The sequence below is a fragment of the Ruditapes philippinarum genome, unplaced genomic scaffold, assembly GCF_026571515.1.
Source record: "Ruditapes philippinarum isolate M1 unplaced genomic scaffold, ASM2657151v2 ctg410_1_1_1_1, whole genome shotgun sequence".
In the NCBI taxonomy this organism is placed as follows: Eukaryota; Metazoa; Mollusca; class Bivalvia; order Venerida; family Veneridae; genus Ruditapes; species Ruditapes philippinarum.
Genome location: NW_026851999.1, coordinates 499059 through 522879, shown reverse-complemented (window position 1 = coordinate 522879; position 23821 = coordinate 499059). Strand labels below are relative to the sequence as shown.

Here is a 23821-nt window from a genome sequence, read left to right as displayed (position 1 = left end):
ATCAAGGGTTCGAGCCCTACTTAGGTCTCGACCATGTTTCTTCATATGACACCGGTACTGGTTGGTTCCAGGAAGCGGACTCGAAAGTGATTAATATAAGTTGCAAGAATGATATGTTGCAAGAACTTGTTTTGCAATCGAGCTTAATATTAATATTAACATTTAAACCATATATATTTAACGGTCATTTTCCAAAACCATTTTGGCCAGTATTTATTTATACTATCTCTACATCAAATTTACTAAACTGTATATATTGTATATACTGTCGCTTTAAGGCATACCGGCTATCAGATGACGATCTTTTATCAGAAAATTATACATAGCTTCAATGTCTTCTCACTGTAGCAAAATACGTTTAGACTGACGAACTATTGTAAGCCATTTTATGCCCGGTTACCATGGAAACGTCGATTTTCCCGTACAAGACACGGCTTCTTCATTCTACTGAATGGTTACAAATATACATTTTCTGAGTTCAATCAAAATGGCCTTAAATAGACGATGTAGAGGGAAAAAGCGAGATGTGACGTTTATAAATACGCAATGCTATAAAAGCAGAGTGATAATGTATTTGAACGATGTCCTTGTCTTGAAGTTTTTTTTTCCTCTTCTCTTTAATGAAAAGTAACATAATTATGTAAAATTCTCTTGATACTATATCAAAGACCTCTGCTTGTTTTATTCTATATGTCATGGTGAGGGTGATTAAGATTTTATTGCGCCTTTTTCATTAAAACTTACGATATGTTTTTGTAGATATTGATCGAGTATAGTGCTATACTCGAAGTGCTCTCTCGCGCTGTATTAACATAAAAGTTGGAATAAAATATATACATCTATATGGATATATATGTACAAGAACATTCACTAAACTGTTATATCAAAATTGCACGATACATGTACTGCAGTAATATTTGAATCAATACATCAATACTATAAAAACGTAGACATACAATCACCTAATGACATTCTTACTGTATGCATAGACGTAGATGATATTTTGAAGAAAAAAAAATGTCAGTATGCTGAGCTCTAAATATGGAAAACAATAGCTGTCTTTTTATCGTTTTTTTCTCTCTATTAATCTAGATAATCGTGTAGAATATATAGATAATAAGTTTGATATTGAACCTTAGACGATTCTGACAATATCAATGGCTCCATATATATGGCAAAAAAGAATCCATGTATATATAGGAAGGTTAAAACAAACGTTTTGAAACCGTTAGTCATTGATCTATAAGTTGATTTTGGCAAATTATGATACCTAACAATTTGGTTACTTGGCATTTTACTACTTTAATTCCCAAAATTGTATTATTTTGTCCATTTGGCAGTATATATTAGTTATAATATTAGACAGGTCATATGGTTCAGTATAATACTGCAAGTTTGTAACGTCGCTTTTCATTGGATAATCGCGACGGTTATATTATATGTTATTTCGGTTTTAGAGTGATATATGTGGATATATTACCTGTCAAGATTTTATATCACCCGAGCCGTTAGGCGAGGGTGATATTTTATCTTGGCAGGTAATATATCCACATATATCACTCCAAAACCAAAATAATAATTTTATTACCCTTCCCCTGCCGAGTTAAGACGATTTAAAAAAATAATTGCTACTTCAAATGAAACGTCGAAATAAGATTCCCTTTAGGGTACCCCTTCATCACTACATGACGTCACATAAATACATGACGTATTTTCTTTCCAACCTAACGAATGTATACAAAAGTAAAGTAGAAGTCTGTTGAACGCACTTTTTTGGAATTAATATCAAGCGTTCACAAGGTCATATTTGTTTTCAATACTGATGAAAATATGTATGCTTACTCTATTTTGGTAAATCTTTATCATTTGACAGTTAAAAATTGCTTGTAAATCGGAATTTACATCGCGTAAAGTCCAACCGTACGCGCATCGCCACAGCGCATGTTGTTTAGAACATGGGGTACCCAACGGGGAAATTTAGTGTGTATATTACCCGTCTGGCTCGTCGGGTGATCAATATCCAATCAAAAAGGCGAAACAAGTCTGGAAGGGTAATAAAGTTTCTTATAATACTGCACGTTTGTAACGTCGCTTTTCATTGGATAATCGTGACGGTTATATAGTTTCATATACACGGCTACTGACAATTATAAAGAAATCACACTTTTTTCCTCTAAAAAGGAAGTTTGTTGTATTATAAATTCGATATGTAGATTCCTGATAGGTTATATGGCCGTATATAAACGTTTGCTTGCAATATCGCCTAGTGGCTCGGGTTATATTTTCAAACAGACGTTTATATAGGGCCATTAACCTGTCAAAAAAATCTTTATAACTAATAGTATAAAGGATGTAACCTTATTATATGAAGCGGGGGTCAGAGTTATTTTGCAAACAACCATGTATACACAGCCATATGACCTGTCCGAAAATTCACCAATCTTGCAAGTTTTTGTTTTATTTTATTTTGCTTTACGTTACCAACTTAGCTCTTGTGTTTGCACCTATATATAGTTTGACGCTGGTGAGATGGCCTATCAAAATAGTATTTCTTTTTCATACTTACAGTGTATGTTAACAGAGCTTTCTTGTATTTTTTTACAATATTAGAAATGTCATACGATTGATCTTGCGTTTCTATGTCCTAGTTTTATTACATAAACGCTTGCTTTTTGTATTCTATAATGTTGAAACGGTCCCTTTAAATATATTTATATATATTTATACATATATGACGAGCATGTCGTTTAACAACTTTGAGACGACCCCTCTATCAAAATTTTATTTTTCTATATTTCAGATCATCGCCGTTGTATCCGTGTTTTTCATCATAGTGTCAATCCTATCATTCTGTTTAAAGACTCATCCGGAGATGCGAGTACCTGTCCTTAGTAACGCTACAACCAATATTTCCGACAGGAACGTAACTTGGAGATTAGAAAAAGAAAGGACGGAACCTCACGAAGCGTTCTTTTATATAGAGTGTGTCAGCAATGCGTGGTTTACGTTTGAAATAATTATACGTTTTGTAGTCGCACCTGTGAAGTTAGACTTTTTAAAGGCACCTGTCAATATAATCGACATCGTGGCAACCCTATCCTTTTATCTAGACTTCCTTTTAACCAAATTGAAACAAGAGAGCGACATCTTGGAGTTTTTCAGTATAATACGTATTATGCGTCTATACAAGTTAACACGCCATTTTGCCGGTCTCAAAATTTTAATACACACTTTTAAAGCTAGTGCAAAGGAGCTAGTACTACTAATATTTTTCCTAGTATTAGGTATTGTAGTTTTCGCCGCTTTGATTTTCTATGCGGAGCGGATTCAATATAACCCAACCAATGACTTCGAAAGTATTCCAGTTGGACTCTGGTGGGCCATTGTAACAATGACAACCGTAGGGTACGGTGACATGGTCCCAAAAACTTATGTCGGCATGTTTGTTGGTTCGTTGTGCGCGCTCACTGGTGTATTAACCATTGCACTTCCGGTCCCAGTTATAGTGAGTAACTTTGCCCTTTTCTATTCTCATACTCAAGCGAGATCTAAATTACCGAAAAAGAGGAGAAGAGTTTTACCAGTTGAGGCTCCAAGGGGACCTAAAGGCCCCAAGGGCGTCGGTGGAGGAGGACCCGGGGGTGGGGGACCACAGAACAGAAGAATGAACGCAATAAAACATTCCCATCCGGGCGCTTTGGACGTTAAGATGGGGAGAATGGGTAAGAGCAACATTTGATTTATCACGGAACTAACATACAATTTAATTTAACAATTACTTCTTCTAAAAAACTTACAATTGAAAATGTTATCATAACGAGTATAGTTCATTTCATACAATTATTATATATAAAACTCAACTTTTTATCTTAAAGATCCTTGTGCTTTAATTTGTATAAATGAAATTGTCTTTGCTTGTAAGTTTAATACGTAAAATTGATATCTCTGTAATATTTTGACTGAACTTTTTTCCTAAAAATTCAATTTTATTCAACTGACCGTTATGATGCTTTTGTATCCCGTAGCACCGCTTTTATTACTTTCAATATTCTTATCACAAATATCTCCCCAATTCACTTATGTCTATTATATCATATTATGTCATATAACATTATATTTTATAACTAAACATGTGTACGTGTTATACATATCATACTGAAAACATGACATCTTATTCTTTAATTAAGATATGAAACTTTTCAAATGTATCCCAAAATGCATATTTGCGTTATAAGAAATTTCGGTGTATCTTTAGCAAATAGTAAAAATGTTCTTTCTTAAGTAATTCATGTTCACTATCATTTCTTAAAGAAGTACTTAACAAGTATTAGTAAAATTTATCATTTGCTAAAAAAAACTTTTGCCCCGAAATTATAAATTCAATTTTACATAACCAAATCAATTATATCGTTTTTCAAGTAATTCATGTTTACTCTCATATGATAGGTCAATATTAAATACATGTAAGTACTTACCAAGTATTAGGATAGTTTACCATTTGTTGAAAAATTCTTTGCCCTAAAATATTTTAATTTTTCTTAAATAAGTACTTATAAGTACAAATATCAGTAAGTTTTAACATTAGTTATCTGAAATATTCTAATTTTAAATTCAATTTTACACATGCAGATCAATTATGTATTGAAAACACGAACCAAAGTTGAAATCGCCTCAGACCCATTGCAATACAGTTCATAAGTTTATAAATAATGCAGGTCGTTAGTTAATGTTATATTGTATGTTTTTATGAACAATAGCAATGGGTGGAGCACTGGAGAATATGCTACCGTTCTGTAGTAAGTTCGACCAGAACAAACAGTTTTGAAAGCATGAAAACATCACTGCATACACGTTGACGTTTTTACGTCCTTTACGCGAATGTCTTAACCAGTCTATATTTGAAAATTATCTACTAGTAGGCCATTTTTTTGTTTAATATGTTCAAATAAATTTTATGATGTCATCGCCTTTCGTCATAAACGAATAAGCTCAATTTTGATACAATTCGACACATAAAAGATAAGTAAAATGTTTAATTTTACAGAAACAAATTTTCAATTATGATAGGGCCTACCTGTATGAAAAGAATTATGTGTGTGCGCATGCGCGGTTGTCTTTCTTACAACATGTTAATATAATTTTTTTTTGGTGGGGGGAAAAAAATAAAAGAAAACAAATTTAGTTGTTGTTTTTTACATTTTGTAATAGTCAAGTTATTTGAATTGAAGATTATTTAGCTTTTTTCCATGTTTTACTGTTGAATTATAAAAAAATAAATTTAAAATACACTTGAATGTTTTACAAATAAATATAAATAAAGTTGTCAGTGATGTTTTCATGCAGTTATGAAACGCATGGGTTTGCCGAGACATTTAATCAATTTGTTGACATTTGTACAGCGGCTATACATGTGTTGGCTACATGTGTAGGCTACATGTGTACGCGACATGTGAACGTGCAATTTGGTATAAGGCGTACATAATTGCGTTGGTACCCTGACGACAAATCCACCTCAAAATGTTTCTTTCAGTGAGTTAAAAATAGCTCCATTCAAATCAATGTATATGTTTGGAAAAGTGTACTTCTTCGGAGAAATTTCATTTTTATTGATAATTGAAAAAATAAGATTTAAATATGACAAATTTGTAAACTCAAGTACGTTCACATGTTGCAAGCAAGCTGTGTTTGCAATGGTTACATAACCAACAAGTGTGTTTTATGCAACGTTTTGAAATATAGCTGATAGTTACATGTATACTTACTGTCAATAATACTTGTGTTACAGGTAAACCTTGACTCTGAAAGATAATAATAAATGTAATTGTTAGCTACTCACTTGAGATTTTCCTTTGATCTTACATACCAATTATCGAAATATATCATAAACATTACGCACCTTTCACTCATTTTTACGGTTTACCGAGCACTACTGCTACTGCTACTAAAAATAGATTTATCGATTTCGAGGACTACACATACTCATATTTATTGTACACGCACGAGGCATACTGTGTGAATATTCTGCTCTAAAAATAGCTTTATGTTTAAAGTAATAAATACATTTTTATTTCCAAATTTGTATCAGAATAAACTGGTGTAAACAGTTATGAATATGTATGAAATATCGAAATAAGGCTAAAAAGCGCTTTGCATATACTATAGTGTGTGTTTGACATGCATTGCATTGTTTGAAACCAAATGTCACTTATACTGTATATATATAAAATGTACTGATCAAAACAGAAAATCTGACATGTCTTGTATTCACTTGTTTTTGTAATGAATTTTTGTTTCCGCAGCCTTCTTGTGTCCGAGTGGAGTTTAGAGAATTGGATTGGTTGGCTGTCATAGGGGTACGGCACTTTTTTATTTAGCCATTTTTTTATTTTTTCCCCCTTAAACTCTTTTTAAATGTGGAAACATGTACGAAAAAAAAATCAAACATACATCCACATTTTAAAAGATTTGAAGACAAAACAATTGGCTTAATAAAAAAATTCCTCCCGAGTATGTGCCGTTCCTCTATGTTGGCTGTTACCATTTTGCCGGTATTGAAACTAGTCTGAAATTCTCCTTTTAAACCACAGAGTAGTGTGCTGTTAAGGTCATAAACTTCTTAAACTGTTACTTGGGTTATCTAAGTGAATTCTATACACAACACAAGCTGTTAAACTGAGCCTGCAATTTCGTTAAAAAAATATCACTATGCACATGCTTTTTACATAAAGTTATTAAATACAAATTTAACAACATATTTGTTTACTTGATTTTTACGAATCAAAATAAAACTAATTAACACAACATGACATTAACTGCTAATAATAACAGCTCCTTCCATAGGCCAAAATAAAAAGCATTTAATAAGAGACGACGCCGCTCACCGGCGTCGCCAACAAAAAGCTCTTTACTCGGACACACAAGTGGTTTGGACATGATGAAAAGTGAAACAAACCAAGAATTTTTGATATTTGATTTTCAGCTTGACTGGTTTGATCAGTGCATGTGCATGAAAGTAGCAGTAGTGGTGGTGTGATATTCATGCTAAAGTCATTTTACCTCAATATATATATGTAGCATTATATTCAAATTTGCATAGCTACAGCGCATGCGTTATTGTTACGGGGGTCATCTCATAATATTTACGTCGAGAAATCCCCCCAACTATAAAGTAATAATAAAGTATTGATAGATTACGAGAACCACGCATCGTGTACATATAAAACGTATAATAAACATATAAACAACTCATATATATGTGTATAATGAATGATGCTTATATCTATTATGTATTATATCTAATTTAGAAAATGATATATAATGTAATAATCAATACATATACGTTTATTATTTGTCTCGTTTTAGCACGAACACTGTAGACTAGATTTTTGTTCTGCAACAGTACGTGTTATACTATTTAAGTACGTGTTATAATATATAAGTACTTGTCATAATATTAAAGAACGTGTTATAATATTTAAGTACGTATTCAAGTACGTGTTGTAATATTTAAGTACGTGATACAATATCTAAGTGCGTGATATAATATTTAAATACGTGCTATGCTATTTAAGTGCTATAACATTTCAGTACGTGTTATAATATTTAAGTACGGCTTATAATATTTAAGCGCACAAGCTCTCTTCGCGGAATATTAAAACGTATTTCATTGGCCAGATCAGGATCATGTAGCATATTTGTGTTACCAATTCAAGATTAGAAATTATACTTGCAAAATATGTTACATTTCATAACATCGATTTTTCCCTACAAATGCAAAATATTATTGCATTATAAAAATGAATGTGAGCAGTAACATTTGGCCGATGGATCAACATTTTAATCATTATGTCATCTCAAAAAATAAAGCAGAACAATCGATTATATAAAGCAAAACGGTGTAACCTTTTCTTTTGTTGTATGGAACAGACATTTCCAGACAGGGACAGCCATGATAATTCATTGTGCTATAAAAAGGTCAGACACGTGCCAAAGTAAAAAAAAAGGAAACCTGTAAGAAGATTCAAAATGAAAATTGTAGAATAAAATGGGTTATATTCGTAACTATTTAAGATAGAATGTTTTAAAAAAAGCTACGCGTTTTATAACTCCACTCATTTAAACATTGTGAATCACACCGATGACAAGTAAATTCAAAATTTCAAACATTTTAAAAGAAATTTAAAAAAAAGCAAGAAAAGAAATCACAAAAAAGATCTGACTCAAATCTCAAAAACAATTAAATATTAGCATAGTTAATATTGGCATGCCATGCGAGCGCTGCGGTTGGTTGTTGGTGGCTTAGAATAATGCAAGCGAGACAACTCTGAAAGCACAAATCTATTTATCTAATCAAAAGTTACCTCTCTTCCCTTAGGTCCGTACCATTATGGAACGAGTGTTGGTATGTGTTTTTTCACGCGGGGTTTCGTTATTTGAGATATCGCTTTATGCTTTCACTGGTTTTGGGAAAATTAGATGTTGTTAATGCACTATTGAAACAGTGGGTTTCAAGATTTTTCTTCGGCACTTTTCACTCTATTGCTATGGTTTTGGTACGGTATTCGAAAATCATAAATGGCTTTTAGATATAGACATAAACTAGTTCCGTTCGAACATTGAAGACATTTTTTTTTAAATATAGGATTTGAGTCGAATTTGACCACCCTACGTATAGGTTTTAAAAGAATGAACATTTAATATTAAGTTACACTATTGCATTGTAAAAAAACATCATCAACAATATATGTTTTGTTCACATTATAAGAGCGACAAAGTGTATGCATATTCTAAACACATGTTTCTGCTAGACCCTTTCATTTTGTAGAATAAGCAGTAATCGTTGCAGTTAATATAATATTAATGTAGACATGAAAGGAAAATTTGCAATGCATTCAATAGTGTAAAATTCACATTCGTTATTTCACTATTAATCAATCAATCAATCCACATTATCCCTAAAACCAAAAGTTACACGTTTGATGCATTGTGTGTTTTCAACAAATCATTTTTAAAAAATAATAATTCGATTTCGCATGTAGGGAATGTACGTACAGAACCATTTAAAGTCTAATTATAGGTTGGTCTATCGCATTCTTTTATTGGACTAAAATGCATCAAAAAATAACGACCGATATTTGGTGGGAAAACGACACGCAATATATTGAATTGCAACTTTTGAATAAGAGGGTATTGCACAATATGGCACAATGCATCATAGAGAACGAATTTACAAATCTGATGTTTAAAACATGCGTTTTTCATTTTTCTCCTATTTTCATTTTTAATTATATTCAAATTATACACAATAAACCATATTCTGATTATTTTTCATCATTTAATGGTCTCTTTGGAACTTTTGTCGAGTGTATTTATATAATAAGGTATGTTGTTTGCAACGATTAACTTCAACTCTGTAAGCCGTTAATATCATAACAGCACATGATCATACCGTATTATCAAAGTAAGTTTATTTCAATAGCAAAGAGCTCATTGACCGGAACCACAAAGACGTCACATTCAAAGACGTCACATTCAAATATGACACATACATACAATGACGTCACATTCAAAGACGTCATTTCAAATATGACACATACTAAGACGTCGCATTCAAATATGTAACATACAAATGACGTCACATTCAAAGACGTCAAATACAATGACGTCAAATTCAAAAGTGAAACTAGTTTTTATTTTGAAAAGCAACTACAGCATTCATCAGAGGGCTAAGAGACTTAAGATTTTGTGGAGTTGTAAATGAGTGTTCTATCGTATTACTTACAGTCATGGATCTCTTACCATTAAACAAACTTACATTCATTTGTTATGGTTAAATACATCCAATACATCTTTAAATACAACTTTATGACTTTTCAGTATCTAAACCTCGTAGGTTTTACCACGGTGTCTATTGATATAGGTAGATCTTTGTAAAAGAAAAAGAAAAAAGGAAACGTTTTGATTTTAATGACAATGAAGATACTAATACATGACTTTAATGGGGGAAAAAAAGAAACTAATACATGTTTGCAAATTTATGATATAATTAAATATAGTACGGTATTATTGTTAAACTTTTCCTGTTAACCTTTTCCCAGGAATTCTACATACAAATAAACAATTGCTTCACAATGTTTGGTAAAGCATTATTGTCTTATACAGTTATTCCACATAACCATTATATTAACAAGCTTTTTTTAATAACAATATATGTGACTTAATTTATGGCATTTTGTTTGACTATCACTTTTTATAGATTTTATGCTATGGCTGTATCTAAAACTTTGTACAAATTTTTAAAGTAAAAATGTACAAAAAGTTTAAAAGGAAATCCAAATACACATGTCATTATATAGCACCAAGATATTTTTGAAGACTTTTCAATATATTGTGAAAAACAATTATTTGTACAGTATCATTTTTTTTGTATTTCGGTCGTATGGCTGTACAATTGTATATATTTGTTAAAGAAATGATTTCGTGCAAAGTGTAATCGATATTAAATAATATGTTTATATGTTCTAAATATAGCTGCAATCTCCTTGGTCCAAACATTAAATCATATCTTAGATTATGTTGTTATTTTCTTCAATGCTTTTCCTATCTAGAGGTACAAACATTTTTTTAAATATATAACCCCGGGACAACTTTGTACTCATAGGAGTTATTAAAGAAAAGAAACAGGTTTAAAAAAGGAATTTTGTAGATCTAGTCAAAAAATCGATTGAAAACGTACAGTCGGCTGTTGTTAAAGTATTTTTACTTGTTTGTTTCATTACTGACCTTATTCTTTTTTTAAAAAAATAACCCCTAGCATTATCACAGAAACAGTTTATTGAGTTATGATTTATTAATACTTTCATAATATTTATATTCATGCGGTCAGCAAATAATCGATGTACATAAATTCATTTACAATTTGTGATGATGTATTTGAGCCGCGTCACGACAAAACCAACATAATGGGTTTGCGACCAGCATGGATCCAGACCAGCCTGCGCATCCGCGCAGTCTGATCAGGATCCATGCTGTTTTCGCTAACAGACCCTATAACAAGTAAAGAAACTGATAGCGAACAGCATGGATCCTGATCAGACTGCGCGGATGCGCAGACTGGTCTGGATCCATGCTGGTCGCAAACCCATTATGTTGGTTTTGTCGTGACGTGGCTCATTTTAAAAAGCAATTTCTGCTAATACTACAATTCATATGATTTTTTTTGTATAATAAGGCATTGTTACGTTGTCATATAAACATTTGTGAAGAGTGATCTTTTATTGTATATATTATAATGAAAACGTGTATTTATATTTACATATTTTACTTGTATACTTTAAGTATACAATTATATTAAAGATATATTGTGCCCACATTTTGATAAAATGATAAATTTACCTTTAAAGTGAATTGGTCTATAATTGTAGGCCTGTGATACAATAAACAATAAAGTTAAAGCTATTTTTAGTAACAAACATAACAACAAACTTTGAAAGAATTATACATGTATATGCACGTTGTTGGCAAGTGTAAGATACATGATCCGGTATTACATATTTTTATGTAATAAATTGTTCTAGAACAAAATATTATTATTCATTATATAAATATTCATACTTAATCACTTAGAACTTTATCAACGTTTTTTTTCGAGTAATATTTCATAATAATACCAAAATGATTTACTTTTGTTCTTATCCGTTTTTGAAATACTTATGGAAAATATGCCCATTGTAGACCAATCCACTTTAATATTAATTTGAGCCGCGTCACGACAAAACCAACATAATGGGTTTGCGACCAGCATGGATCCAGACCAGCCTGCGCATCCGCGCGGTCTGATTAGGATCCATGCTGTTCGCTATCAGTTTCTCTACTTGTAATAGGGTTTGTAAGCGAACAGCATGGATCCTGATCAGAATGCGCGGATGCGCAGGCTGGTCTGGATCCATGCTGGTCGCAAAAACATTATGTTGGTTTTGTCGTGACGTGGCTCATTTATTGATAAATTATTTAATGAAGCAATGTTTTTTATTATACGGCTATACAAGAGGCGTTTTTAAAACATACACATTGTTTTATATTGGAAAGAAAAAAAACTTTGAGAAAATGAAATATGGGCATAATGTATTTTCAATTGTTGAAGGAGATTTTATAGAAAAATGTTACAGATTTATTTTTCTCGCTTCTAACACCAACCATTCTTTGTATATTGTATGTTTTGTCCAGCAATTATACTGATTTAAATGTGTTATATCACTGCTGATATTATGAAGGTACTCGTTCACATTTGTGTCAACATTTTTAATGTTTAAATATTTGGTAATATTATGATAATTATATTCTGCATAAAATTACTTCAATTTAATTTCAAAAGAGGTATACAAGTTTTACAGTTATAAATACATTAATACAATTAGCAATACACTGATACAGTAAGCAATACATTGATAAAGTTAGCAATACATTGATACAGTTAGCAATACATTGATAAAGTTAGCAATACATTTATACAGTTAGCAATACATTGACAAAGTTAGCAATACATTAATACAAGTAGTAATACATAGATACAGTAAGCAATATATTGATACAGTTAGAAAAAAACATTGGTACAGTTAACAATACATTGATAAAGTTAGCAATCCATCGATGCAGTTAGCAATACATTGATAAAGTAAGCAATACATTTATACAGTTAACAATACATTGATACAGTTAGCAATACATTGATACGGTAAGAAATACATTGATACAGTTAGCAATACATTCACAAAGTTAGCAATACATTGAAACAGTAAGCTATTCATTGATACAGTAAGCAATACATTGAAACAGTTAGCAATACATTGAAACAGTAAGCTATTCATTGATACAGTAAGCAATACGTTGATACAGTTAGCAATACATTGATACAGTTAGCAATTCATTGACAAAGTTAGCAATACATTTATACAGTTAACAATACATTGATACATTTTAGCGAAACATTTATACAGTTAGCAATACATTGATACAGTTAGCAATACATTGATACACTTAAGTAATACATTGATAAAGTTAGCGATACATTGATACAATTAGCAAGACATTGATACAGTTAGCAATACATTGATACAGTTAGCAATACATTGATACAGTTAGCAATACATTGATACAGTTAGCAATACATTGATACAGTTAGCAATACATTGATACAGTAAGCAATACATTGATACAGTTAACAATACATAAATAAAGTTAGCGATACATTGATACGGTAAGCAATACATTGATACAGTTAGCAATACATTCATACAATTAACAATACATTGATAAATTTAGCGATACATTGATACGGTAAGCAATACATTGATACAGTTAGCAATACATTGACTAAGTTAGCAATACATTTATACAGTTAGCAAAACATTGATACAGTGTGCAATTCATTGACAAAGTTAGCAATACATTTATACAGTTAACAATACATTGATACATTTTGCGAAACATTTATACAGTTAGCAATACATTGATACAGTTAGCAATACATTGATACACTTAAGTAATACATTGATAAAGTAAGCGATACATTGATACAGTTAGCAAAACATTGATACAGTTAGCAATACATTGATACAGTTAGCAATACATTCATACAATTAACAATACATTGATAAAGTTAGCGATACATTGATACGGTTAGCGATACATTGATACGGTTAGCAATACATTGATACAGTTAGCAATACATTGATACAGTTAACAATACATTGATAAAGTTAGCAAAACATTGATACACTTAAGTAATACATTGATACAGTAAGCAATACATTGATACATTTAGCAATACATTTATACAGTTAGCAATACATTGATACAGTTAACAATGCATTGATACATATAGCAATACATTGATACAGTTAGCAAAACAGTTCACAATTCATTGATACATATAGCAATACATTGATAACGTTAGCAATACATCGTCAAAAGCTGGTTCTCTGTTGTTCTATAATGTATTGACAAATCTAAACTGTCTTGCAAATGCTTGGAAAAAGGTTCTTAGAAATTTGATAAAATAAGAATCAGCTCATTTCTGAAATGATTCTTTTTTCTTAACTTAATCAAACAATGTTAACCGAACAAAGTGCATAAGCTTATAATTGTCCAAACAATGTATATACAAGTTGTAAATCTAGCAGTGTGAACGGGATAACTTTATACTATGTTGTAAAAGCTTACTTGTGCTACTAACAAAGTATTTATTTCAAACAGGTCCAAGATATTATTACTATAGTGAAACAGTAGGTAGGCCTATGACATGCAAGAAAAGAGGGGCATGCGGACATTTTTTTAAGACTTTATTTACATATTACAAGAACGTTGGACTTTTAGTTAATGAAAGCATAACCAGGCGAACGCAATGAAAAAAAAAACACAACTGACGTACAAAAACTATATTCAGTCCTCTTTTATAATTCTAGTGGTGTTTAAAAATAATTCTAGTGGTGTCTAAAAATAATTCTAGTGGTGTCTAAAAATAATTCTAGTGGTGTCTAAAAAGCTTATATTTATACTTATTTGTATACTGTCGACATTGTTAGTGTGTTCATACCACTATTTAATTTGGTATTAGGAATAGGTTTTCAGCGTTTGCAAGCCCAAAGTCTTTCTTTAATCTTTATGAGTTAAATTTTTGTTTTGACTTAAACTATGTAAAAAAGCTTTTTCTTAAAAGTGCAATCTTCTCGGAACTGTTAAGAGCTTTTCTGAGTCAGATTAATTTATATATTGACATTGCTTTTGACTTTAAGCTAATAGTGAGAGTTAAAGATATCATTTCCCAGGTCCAACGTCCTTGTAGTAATGTATTTCTGCAGACTCACTTAAAGGCGGAATTAATAATAATAATTAATAACTATTATCATTATAATAATGAAAATATAAGTGTGGTTTCTTTTTGTCATGATGATATGTTTAAATTAGTTAACACTTTAAATTTGCGGGGAAAATGGAATAACATGTTATTTTGGGTGTTGGCGTTGTTAAGTGAAAAATCATAACGAAATATATCCACATTAGAAAAACAACTTTTTGTCTGTTAAGAAAAGAACATATTCTTCATATTTGTTTTTGTGTTACTGTATGATGAGGTTTATATTCTAAACCCTACCAAGTTTGCAGAAATACACTGTTTGAATGAAATATATTTGATTGTTCAAAATACAAAATGTCTTCTTCCAGTTTGATCACACACTAATTGTTATTTTTTCAAATCTTTGTGTTTTTTTTTCAATTTTACTTTACTTGTTGTGAATTTAAAGCCACTTGTTAAACGTAAAGGACAACTTAACAACCAAATGTATTATTAGCGTAATTATCATATTATTATGCAATGTTAGCTTACCTCGAGTTATAAGGTGTTACAAAATTCTGGCATTTTTTTGAAATATAAATTTAATGAAATAATCAAAATTTAATTTTCTATTATACTAAGTATACGCACCAACCAATTTGTGAGCAATAATTTCAATTGATATAGGTCACTTAGTTTTTGTACTTATATGAACACCAATGTTCTAGACAGTTGCTTAATTCTAGGATAATAGATTAGGCATAAGGTGAACCAATGGGTGCACCGTTTCAGAAGTCCAGCTTCTATAATATTTTTGTCTCACAGACACGACACATAGCACCAGAAAATAGGCAAAGAACAGCAATGGGGTAAAAATAGGAGGAGGGGAGGGGGGTACCAAAATGCGAGGGATGGGGGCAAAATTAATAACTGGAAATTTTATATTTAAGATACAGATTACTTTAAGTAATGATCTGATCTTTTGCGAAACACGCTTTAAACTTCAGTTGTCCTTTACAGTTTACATATATTACGTCTTATGACTTGAGTCAATATATGAATTAAACACTTAAAACGCATGACTATCGAAATAATTCCTTCATAAAAAAATGAAAACGGCTATATTTAATCTATTGTATCCTCACCGACACTGAACATATCAAAGCGCGCACAATAACACATCTAAATATTTCTTTTTAAATTTGACATTCCTGAAAAAAAAAACACTTTTAGGTTCCATAAATATAGGATACTTTTCACGTTAACTTTTTCTCCCTATAAATCAAAATCATGTTGATTTAAAGGTAGGTTTTAAAATTTTATGTTTGTTGTATCTTATTGGTTTTGAAAACGAATTAAATCATTCTCTTTTGTAGTGCGTTCTTGAACTTTTAAAATCACTTTATGCATCAAATGATGAAATCTTAAGTGATAAATTAATTTTTAAGATTACTTAATTGTATTTATCTGCATTTGAATTGTCAGTGTTATTCTCATTTTTTGTTTAAGTTTGCTTTAATTTGCTTATTGTATGATTTGTGAAGATATATTTTTTGTATAAATTCTCTCTTTATTTTGTTTACTATGTTCTACATAAATTGTGTTCAACTGCAACAATGAAATCTGAAATATAATTATGGCTTTTGTTGGTTTTGGTTAAACATCATACTTCTTTAGTATTCTGATTTTTCTTCTTCTAAATTGAACAATTGAGCTAATTGTGAAATAGCTTTCCAGATGAATACATTTAAATTTTTGATCAAAATTGATGTTAATATACTTTACATTAAATCACGGGAAAATATATATGCATACATATGGCTTTTTATTGTTACATGTACCGTAAATGCAGAGCGTACCAAAATTCCAAGTGAATGTACCAATTAAACATTGACAGTAAACATTAATGGAGAACTTATGCGCCGCTACTTATAAACATAAAGTTAAACCACCGCTCTTTCAAAGTCATATATTTCGTCAAAAGCATAAGATCTATTCTATATTAATTGACCAACGTATTCAATAAGAAATTCATCATTGTCAATGTAAAATTTTGATACCCCGTTAGAAAAGAGACGATACAAGATAAAAATGTTGAAACTCTTTTAAAATAATGTGAATCATGACAAATGTTTTAGAATAAATAGTTCAATATAAATAGCATCCATATGGAAATGGTATGTCTGAGCGTGCAAATAATATTCATATTTCATGTTAGGCCGAAATGGTGAGGAGAGCATACCTATGTTAATGATGAACCATACAGATAAGGAAGAATCAACTCCCGGCATGCCACCCCGATCCCGACCCAATGCATCTGAAGTGAAGAATACACCAAGACTTGTAGAAATTACATCTAATCCCGGCACTCCCCTAAAAGTCACTGAGATTTCCGGTTAGTATTTATGCGCACAAACCCCTCTCACGGTCCTGGTGTGGTGATACTTTTTTGATTCCTCGATTCGGTGTGTATTTGAAGTATATACAACAGAAGTGTCACGCTTTCCCAGCGATAGTCGTGGCGAAAGAAGTGCGACAACTCTGATGTATATATATATATTTATATATATATCAAAGTGTGTATTGTGGTAGATGTTGTGTTGGGTTTTACACCTTGGAAAAAGAGTCTCTCCTGTATCTGTCATTATTTTTCTGTTTAAAGCTTACTGTAATATACACTTTAATTGGCTTATATTGCTTGTGTATGTGTATGTCTATATTCTTACTCTTTTGTCCGCCATCTGACGTAGGAATTTATTACCAGAATCCTTTTTCTTCAGGTTTCTGTGCGATATAATTGTCTATCATTCCTATGTTTTGTTGCAGAAAATCAAACATATTGAATTCTTACATTTTTTTCAACATAAGCTTTCTCTTAATCATAAGATCATTTTATGTAGCAGACTTTTTTCAATGCAAGTATTGTCACTATTATTTAATTGAAATAGTAATTATACAGTAGACATTTGCTTCAATATGGTTACATTATCAATGTTAGTCATATTCTCTTTGCTATGTTTCCGCTCAGTTGCAATTCTAAGACATACCTATCAATCAATATTACATATTTGACTTTATATTCATTTGAAATTTCAATACATGTAATATAAGTATTTGTGAGGACCAGAATTGTAGGTATAAATCTTTGCGAAACATTCTTGAAAAAACCTTGTAACATCAGCTATTGTACTTCCTATTGTTGGAATTTTTCATATTGCAAATGAGTATATCTTTTTGAATCTTTTTGATTGGTGAACAAAAAAGATTTGTAAGAATCGCAAATTACTGTTGTCTTTAAATAATGCAAAATACCGAAGTTGTAAAAATCGTAAAAACTTTCCTACAACATCTGATGTAAACATTTTAAAGTTAGTGTCAATCGACCATTATTTTCAATGCCATACAGTGTAATCATTATAAGTCAACCACACAATACTTCATGCAATTTCAAGCTTACGGCAACCTTCGGCATTTATCAACGACAAAGGCTTGATACTCCTATATGTTGTTTGTGGAATGCTTTTCAAAACATACATGTATTTATCTGACAAGAAATGTTATGTTACTCCATTTATATTCATTAATGCAATCTTGAAAATCCAAATGTATAATGCCTTTTGCTAACAAATATAGAAATATTTCACATTACTCTACAAAATTATGCTATATCAAGCACTGACCTTATTCATTTGAAAAGAAGTTATTGTATCATGATTAATGTTCGGATACCGCTTCAGACAAGGAAGAAAAAACAGTGCTGTCTAAAAGTAATCCAAACATCCCAGGTAGATATCGTCTCATTATTTCCCTGTACACGAATTATCCCCTTACACATACACAACCATTTTCGTGAAAACCGTGCACATTTTTTTTCAATTCTATCTATCTATGCACTTTTTGAATCACTGTTATTTCGGTCGGAATTTCACTTTTGTTTTTTTCTCTCTCTCTCTCTGAATTTCTTACTATTCTTATTGGTCAGTCTGTTGAATAGAGATAATAATTTAAAATGTGTGTTACCTCTAACATTGTTGGTCAGTTTTTTTGTGATTTATTATTCACAACCCAAATGTAATTTTTATATATGGATATTTCTTAATTCAAAGTTTTTACCATTTCATGTTTAAAATTTGGATTTCGCTTAAGCCGGTGCTAGAGGGCGTGCTTGGTAGCATGTACATATCATTGCCGCCCGTAAACTCACTCAATCAAACTGAGTCTGCAACATTTTTAATTTTGCCGTATTGGCGTTATTAAAGGTTGAAATATTTTCTATTTTAGTATGTTTGTCGGGTTAAATGTCAGTTGATTATCGGATAACATTTGAATTCAGTATGTGTCATTTATTGCTTATATGCCAATAGATTTTATCCTATAATATACTTTTCTAAATATTCTCATTTAAAATATTAGTCGGTGCTAGGGGGGGGCGTGAGTGATGTTGCACTATTTCATTATCCCTCATATACATACTCGATCAAACCGAGTTTGCAACTTACATGTTATTTTGTTGTGATTAATGCTTCCGATGGATCACCGTTTTTCCATATTTTTGTACAAACAAAGATTAGTACATAAACATGTACATGCTAGCTATCTATATATGCCTGCATTGAATGTTAATTAGTTAAGATGTATCACCAGAATTTGCAGTTACCCTTAATAATGTAATCTTAAGTGCATACAATTTATTGATTTAATATCGAGACCTCATTCTTGTTTGAGTTTTCTGATATTATTATTGTTGTGTGATAATTTATGTTCAGTCCAGTATTGAAAAACACACCAAATAATGTATTATTTGCTGATATTTCTATATACTGTATAGTAATTTTATTGGTTGCGGACATACGCATAATTGCAGAATTTAATTTAAAACGTGCATCTGGGTATAACATTGTATGTCTTTCATTTAACACAACAATTATCACAAATCGTTACATTTGAATAGAAATATATCCAATTTTGGATTTCCATTACGACTAAGCAATAGATAATCTTTCCGTAAATTTAAATTTGGTATGAAAATGTTATAAACATAAATCAACATATGAGGCATGAAACAAATCATAAAATTCTATTAAAGAAAAAAGAGGAATAAGTGATATGATTATTACAGGTTTTTTTATAATAAACATTTTGTTATGTTCATTTTGTCTTTATTCTATGTTTATATTGAACTGTGTTTTCGTTTATTTTTTATCAATAGACAAATGGATTTCTTTACATAGAATGCCTTTATTAAATTATGTTTACATTCGTTTATATTTTACAGTCCTATTTCTTTTTTAGCATAGTGCGTTTATTTATATTTAAGAAACGACAATATTTAACAAAAAGTTGATTTATAACATATAGTTGGTTTATATATTTATTTCAAACAGCAAGACAAAAATGCACCAAACGTTATTTTAATAAAAACTAGTTGATTTATATTATAAGTTATTGATATGTCATATATAATTATGTTGTTCTTTTTGCTTATATTAGCCGACGGAAAACCGTTCACTCAGTCCGGACGGAAGTCTTTTCCTAATCAAGGTATCTTTATGGAGTAATATGTTGTATATTCTAGTCATAAATCAAGTAAAGTAGTCTTCTCCTTGCTTTTATTCCCTTTTTGTGAACATGTCAATCAAACAAACCCGGATTCTTCGGTTTACACGTATGTGAATTTGAAAATCGAAGAAAAAGGTATTTGTAGCTTTACGACCTGATGAATCTTTTATAAGTGTTACATTATAATACTGGAAATAGAATCAAGTCTATGGATATATTTATTGTGGATATTACATTACCTTAATAATTAATATGTATGCAAATATTCTAAAAAGAAATATGTTTTTATCACGTGCTTCTTCACATATATGTCAAATAATACTTCTTGAATTAATCAATATAATTTATGAATTTTATAAAACCAACGAATCTACGTGAACGTTTACTGCTTCGTTATCTACTACTAATTGTTATATAATTATTTTGGCGTGAGGGAAAAATATAACATTATACATAGTATTTCAAGCTAAAAAGAAACAATATTTGGCTTGACGAAATAATATAATATTTTATATTTTTATATTATATATATAGTAGTATTTCATTATAAAGAATAGCTGTTTAATGGATTTTACAGTATCTTTTTCTAGTTATATATAATATGACATAAACATGTGTTTTAAAGCATTATACACATGGCTTTAATACAGCCAGATACACATGGCTTTAATACAGCCAGTAAATGTAATGAGATGTTTTGTTAAGTTAAAGTGACAATATGCTTATTTTTTCCGCAGCCAGGTTGAGCTAAATTAGTAATATATTATGTTATGGTGATTGACCAATAATTTGTAATGAAAAATTGTTTATTATATATTGTATTATAAACCTACCTAAATTCTGGGACAAAAAAAATTTGGTCCCAGCTTAATTATAAAAAAGAATGCCCCACTCTTTTTAAAAATTGAGCATTTCCAATACTTTCTGAACATTTCTGTTGGTCAAGTGGAGTTTTGGTTATTTATTTTGCATTTTAAAATAGGAAATTAAACAAAATTATGACAAAACGTCCAGTTATTTTTTTTGTATTTTTACCTGATAACTGATCATTTACACTTGGATGGGCATAATGTATCTTTGATGTTTTGACATTTATCTAAAATGTCGGTACAAGTACATTTGGACATTAAAGGAATACAAAAACAAAAGTAAACGAATACAAATACAAATTTAAAGTAAACGATATAGTTACTCAATATATCAGTACAATGTACTATTTCTTTATCATTAATTGTGGCGGTGGGTGTTTGTTTTTACTAAATGATATATTTATATCTATTTATAAATGATCTTTTAGTTTTACCAAAAGTGGACGAAGGTGTTATATTTAGATTACAGCTTTCATATCAACCCGATTATTCAATTAAACACCATTAATGCTTTATTCACTGATGCTTTTTAATCAAAATATATGTTGAATATTTATCATTTTTATTTCCTCGTGGCTGAATTTTGAGTAAATAATTAAACTGTGTAACTAAAATATCGTTTTTAATGTATTTAACACATGGCTCACATATAGATTAGTAAATATATTCATTAAACGTGAATATATATATCACTGCCGAAAATATCGTTATCAATACATTAGCAAGTGGCTTGTTACATAATTGTTTTTAATGATTAGTAAATAATGCATAACGTATGAATATGTTCAATGCTTTTAATATTAGTTGAAATAAATATTATACACGTTGACATGACCGTACTCGTGTTATACTGATATATTTATGTATGTATGCATTTTCACGACATATTATCATAATTATACTATAGATGTGTTTACATATTTACACATGGCTGAATTGTTGTTTGTGTTTCCCATTTAGATTTCATTCCATCAAATAGACCTCTGTTATGCCAAGGTAAATTTTCACTGTGTCTTCCAGCAATTTTATAAGAGCACTGTGTGTCTTTTATTCCTTTATTATAGTAATTTACTTTATTACTCTGACCTCATTATTCAAGTAGTATATTTTTCATTCTTCATATGAATAATAATAATTTAGAAATAGTGCAAAATAAAGTTCTTTAAAACGTTTTAATACTAATGTACATGCCTCATTGAGAGTTTTACATGTATTGAAAGATTTTTTTTTAAAATCGTTATCATATTTCAAAAGTATTTATTGATTTTGAAGAAACATACGACTTTTTAAACGGCTTTTTACCATTTTTCTTATCTTTCCTATCAACTATTTAGTTTTATCATTTATGTGTACTCCTTATTCACTTGTGTCATTGTTATAAAATTTTATATTCATATTTTGTGGGTATCTTAAATAAGAGATAAACATGGCAAGTGCTCTATTGTCTAACAGACAACCGTATGAAACAACCGTTTGTACATTTTAACCTATGGCAAAAAGGTCCCATGGCAAAATATGATTTTGCGAGGTGCCAGTAAAGGCAAAAAGTACAAAAGAAAAAGACTAACTTGATAAATGTTTAAAGTGTACAATGTTAATGTTTTCAAAAGTGGCTAGAAATTTAGGTAATAATATTGTTAGGAAATATTTTTAATAACGTTTCCATGTCAAAAGTTAATTAAACCCTGGGTTTTGCTTGTTATCATTTTTATAAAACATACCGCAACATATATCGACTTTTATTATAGAATATTTCAAAACACTTAAACAAATACTGTTCATGTGTTTGTATAATTGTAGAATTTATATTCTTGTTTTCTTAACATTGCAACTATATTTAGTATTATTTTCTACTTTTGAAGTTCTTTGTTTATAATTTGTTACTAATATGTAACTTGAATTTGCTCTTATTGCTTTTGACACATTGATTAACTTGCTTGCAGTGATGGTTTGAAAGTTTATAAGATATAATTAATGAAGATTTGCAGCTGCATTAACGCGAATTGTGATTGACAATTTACCTTAGTAGTTATTTTGTACTCTTGCATAAAAATATTTGATTATATAGATCTATAAAATATTTTTTTTAAATAAATGTGAATCTCTTTCTTGATCAATCAATGTTTCATAAAGAATCTTACATATACCTTTTTCGAATAAATATATAAACTGTAACAAACGCTTTATTAATCTCTAAATATCATAATTTAAATATTTTATTTCAATATAGTTACCTGTACGATTTCAGGCACAGTTCTTACTAAAATATGAACGTTTGTTTTCTAGATGCCTCTTCCAATGCGCTCGCAAATATTATGAAACAACCTGCGGGCAACTCAAATACAGGGCTTAATTCCAAGCCTAATTCAACAGTCCCTGCACCAACACCCAACGCAAATTCTCATTCAGGTAAGAATTTCTATTTATAGAATAATTTCTAAAACATTTGCTATTTTTAGAAAAGAATTCTATTTATAAACATAATTTAATTGGCGTATGTCTCTTGCAGTACGAAGTAATTAATATGCATAACGCGGCAACACAACTTCTGTGGTTAACT

General features: G+C 30.2%; 1 protein-coding gene across 15 annotated transcripts in view; it reads left to right on the top strand.

Annotated features, from left to right (window-relative positions):
* Positions 1-23821, top strand: part of LOC132745393 (potassium voltage-gated channel protein Shaw-like) — a 136447-nt gene that overhangs the window by 98311 nt on the left and 14315 nt on the right. For 2 of the 15 annotated variants that reach the window (XM_060734331.1, XM_060734310.1), the window contains 8 exons: positions 2801-3722; positions 8375-8401; positions 14254-14286; positions 17052-17228; positions 18571-18618; positions 20324-20374; positions 22222-22257; positions 23548-23670. In XM_060734331.1, coding sequence (XP_060590314.1) covers positions 2801-3722; positions 8375-8401; positions 14254-14286; positions 17052-17228; positions 18571-18618; positions 20324-20374; positions 22222-22257; positions 23548-23670 — 1417 coding nt within the window. Of the gene's footprint in view, positions 1-2800; positions 3723-4757; positions 4797-8374; positions 8402-14253; positions 14287-17051; positions 17229-18570; positions 18619-20323; positions 20375-22221; positions 22258-23547; positions 23671-23821 lie in introns of all 15 variants that reach the window. The other 13 variants (XM_060734317.1, XM_060734344.1, XM_060734325.1 and 10 more) reach the window with 12 other exon arrangements.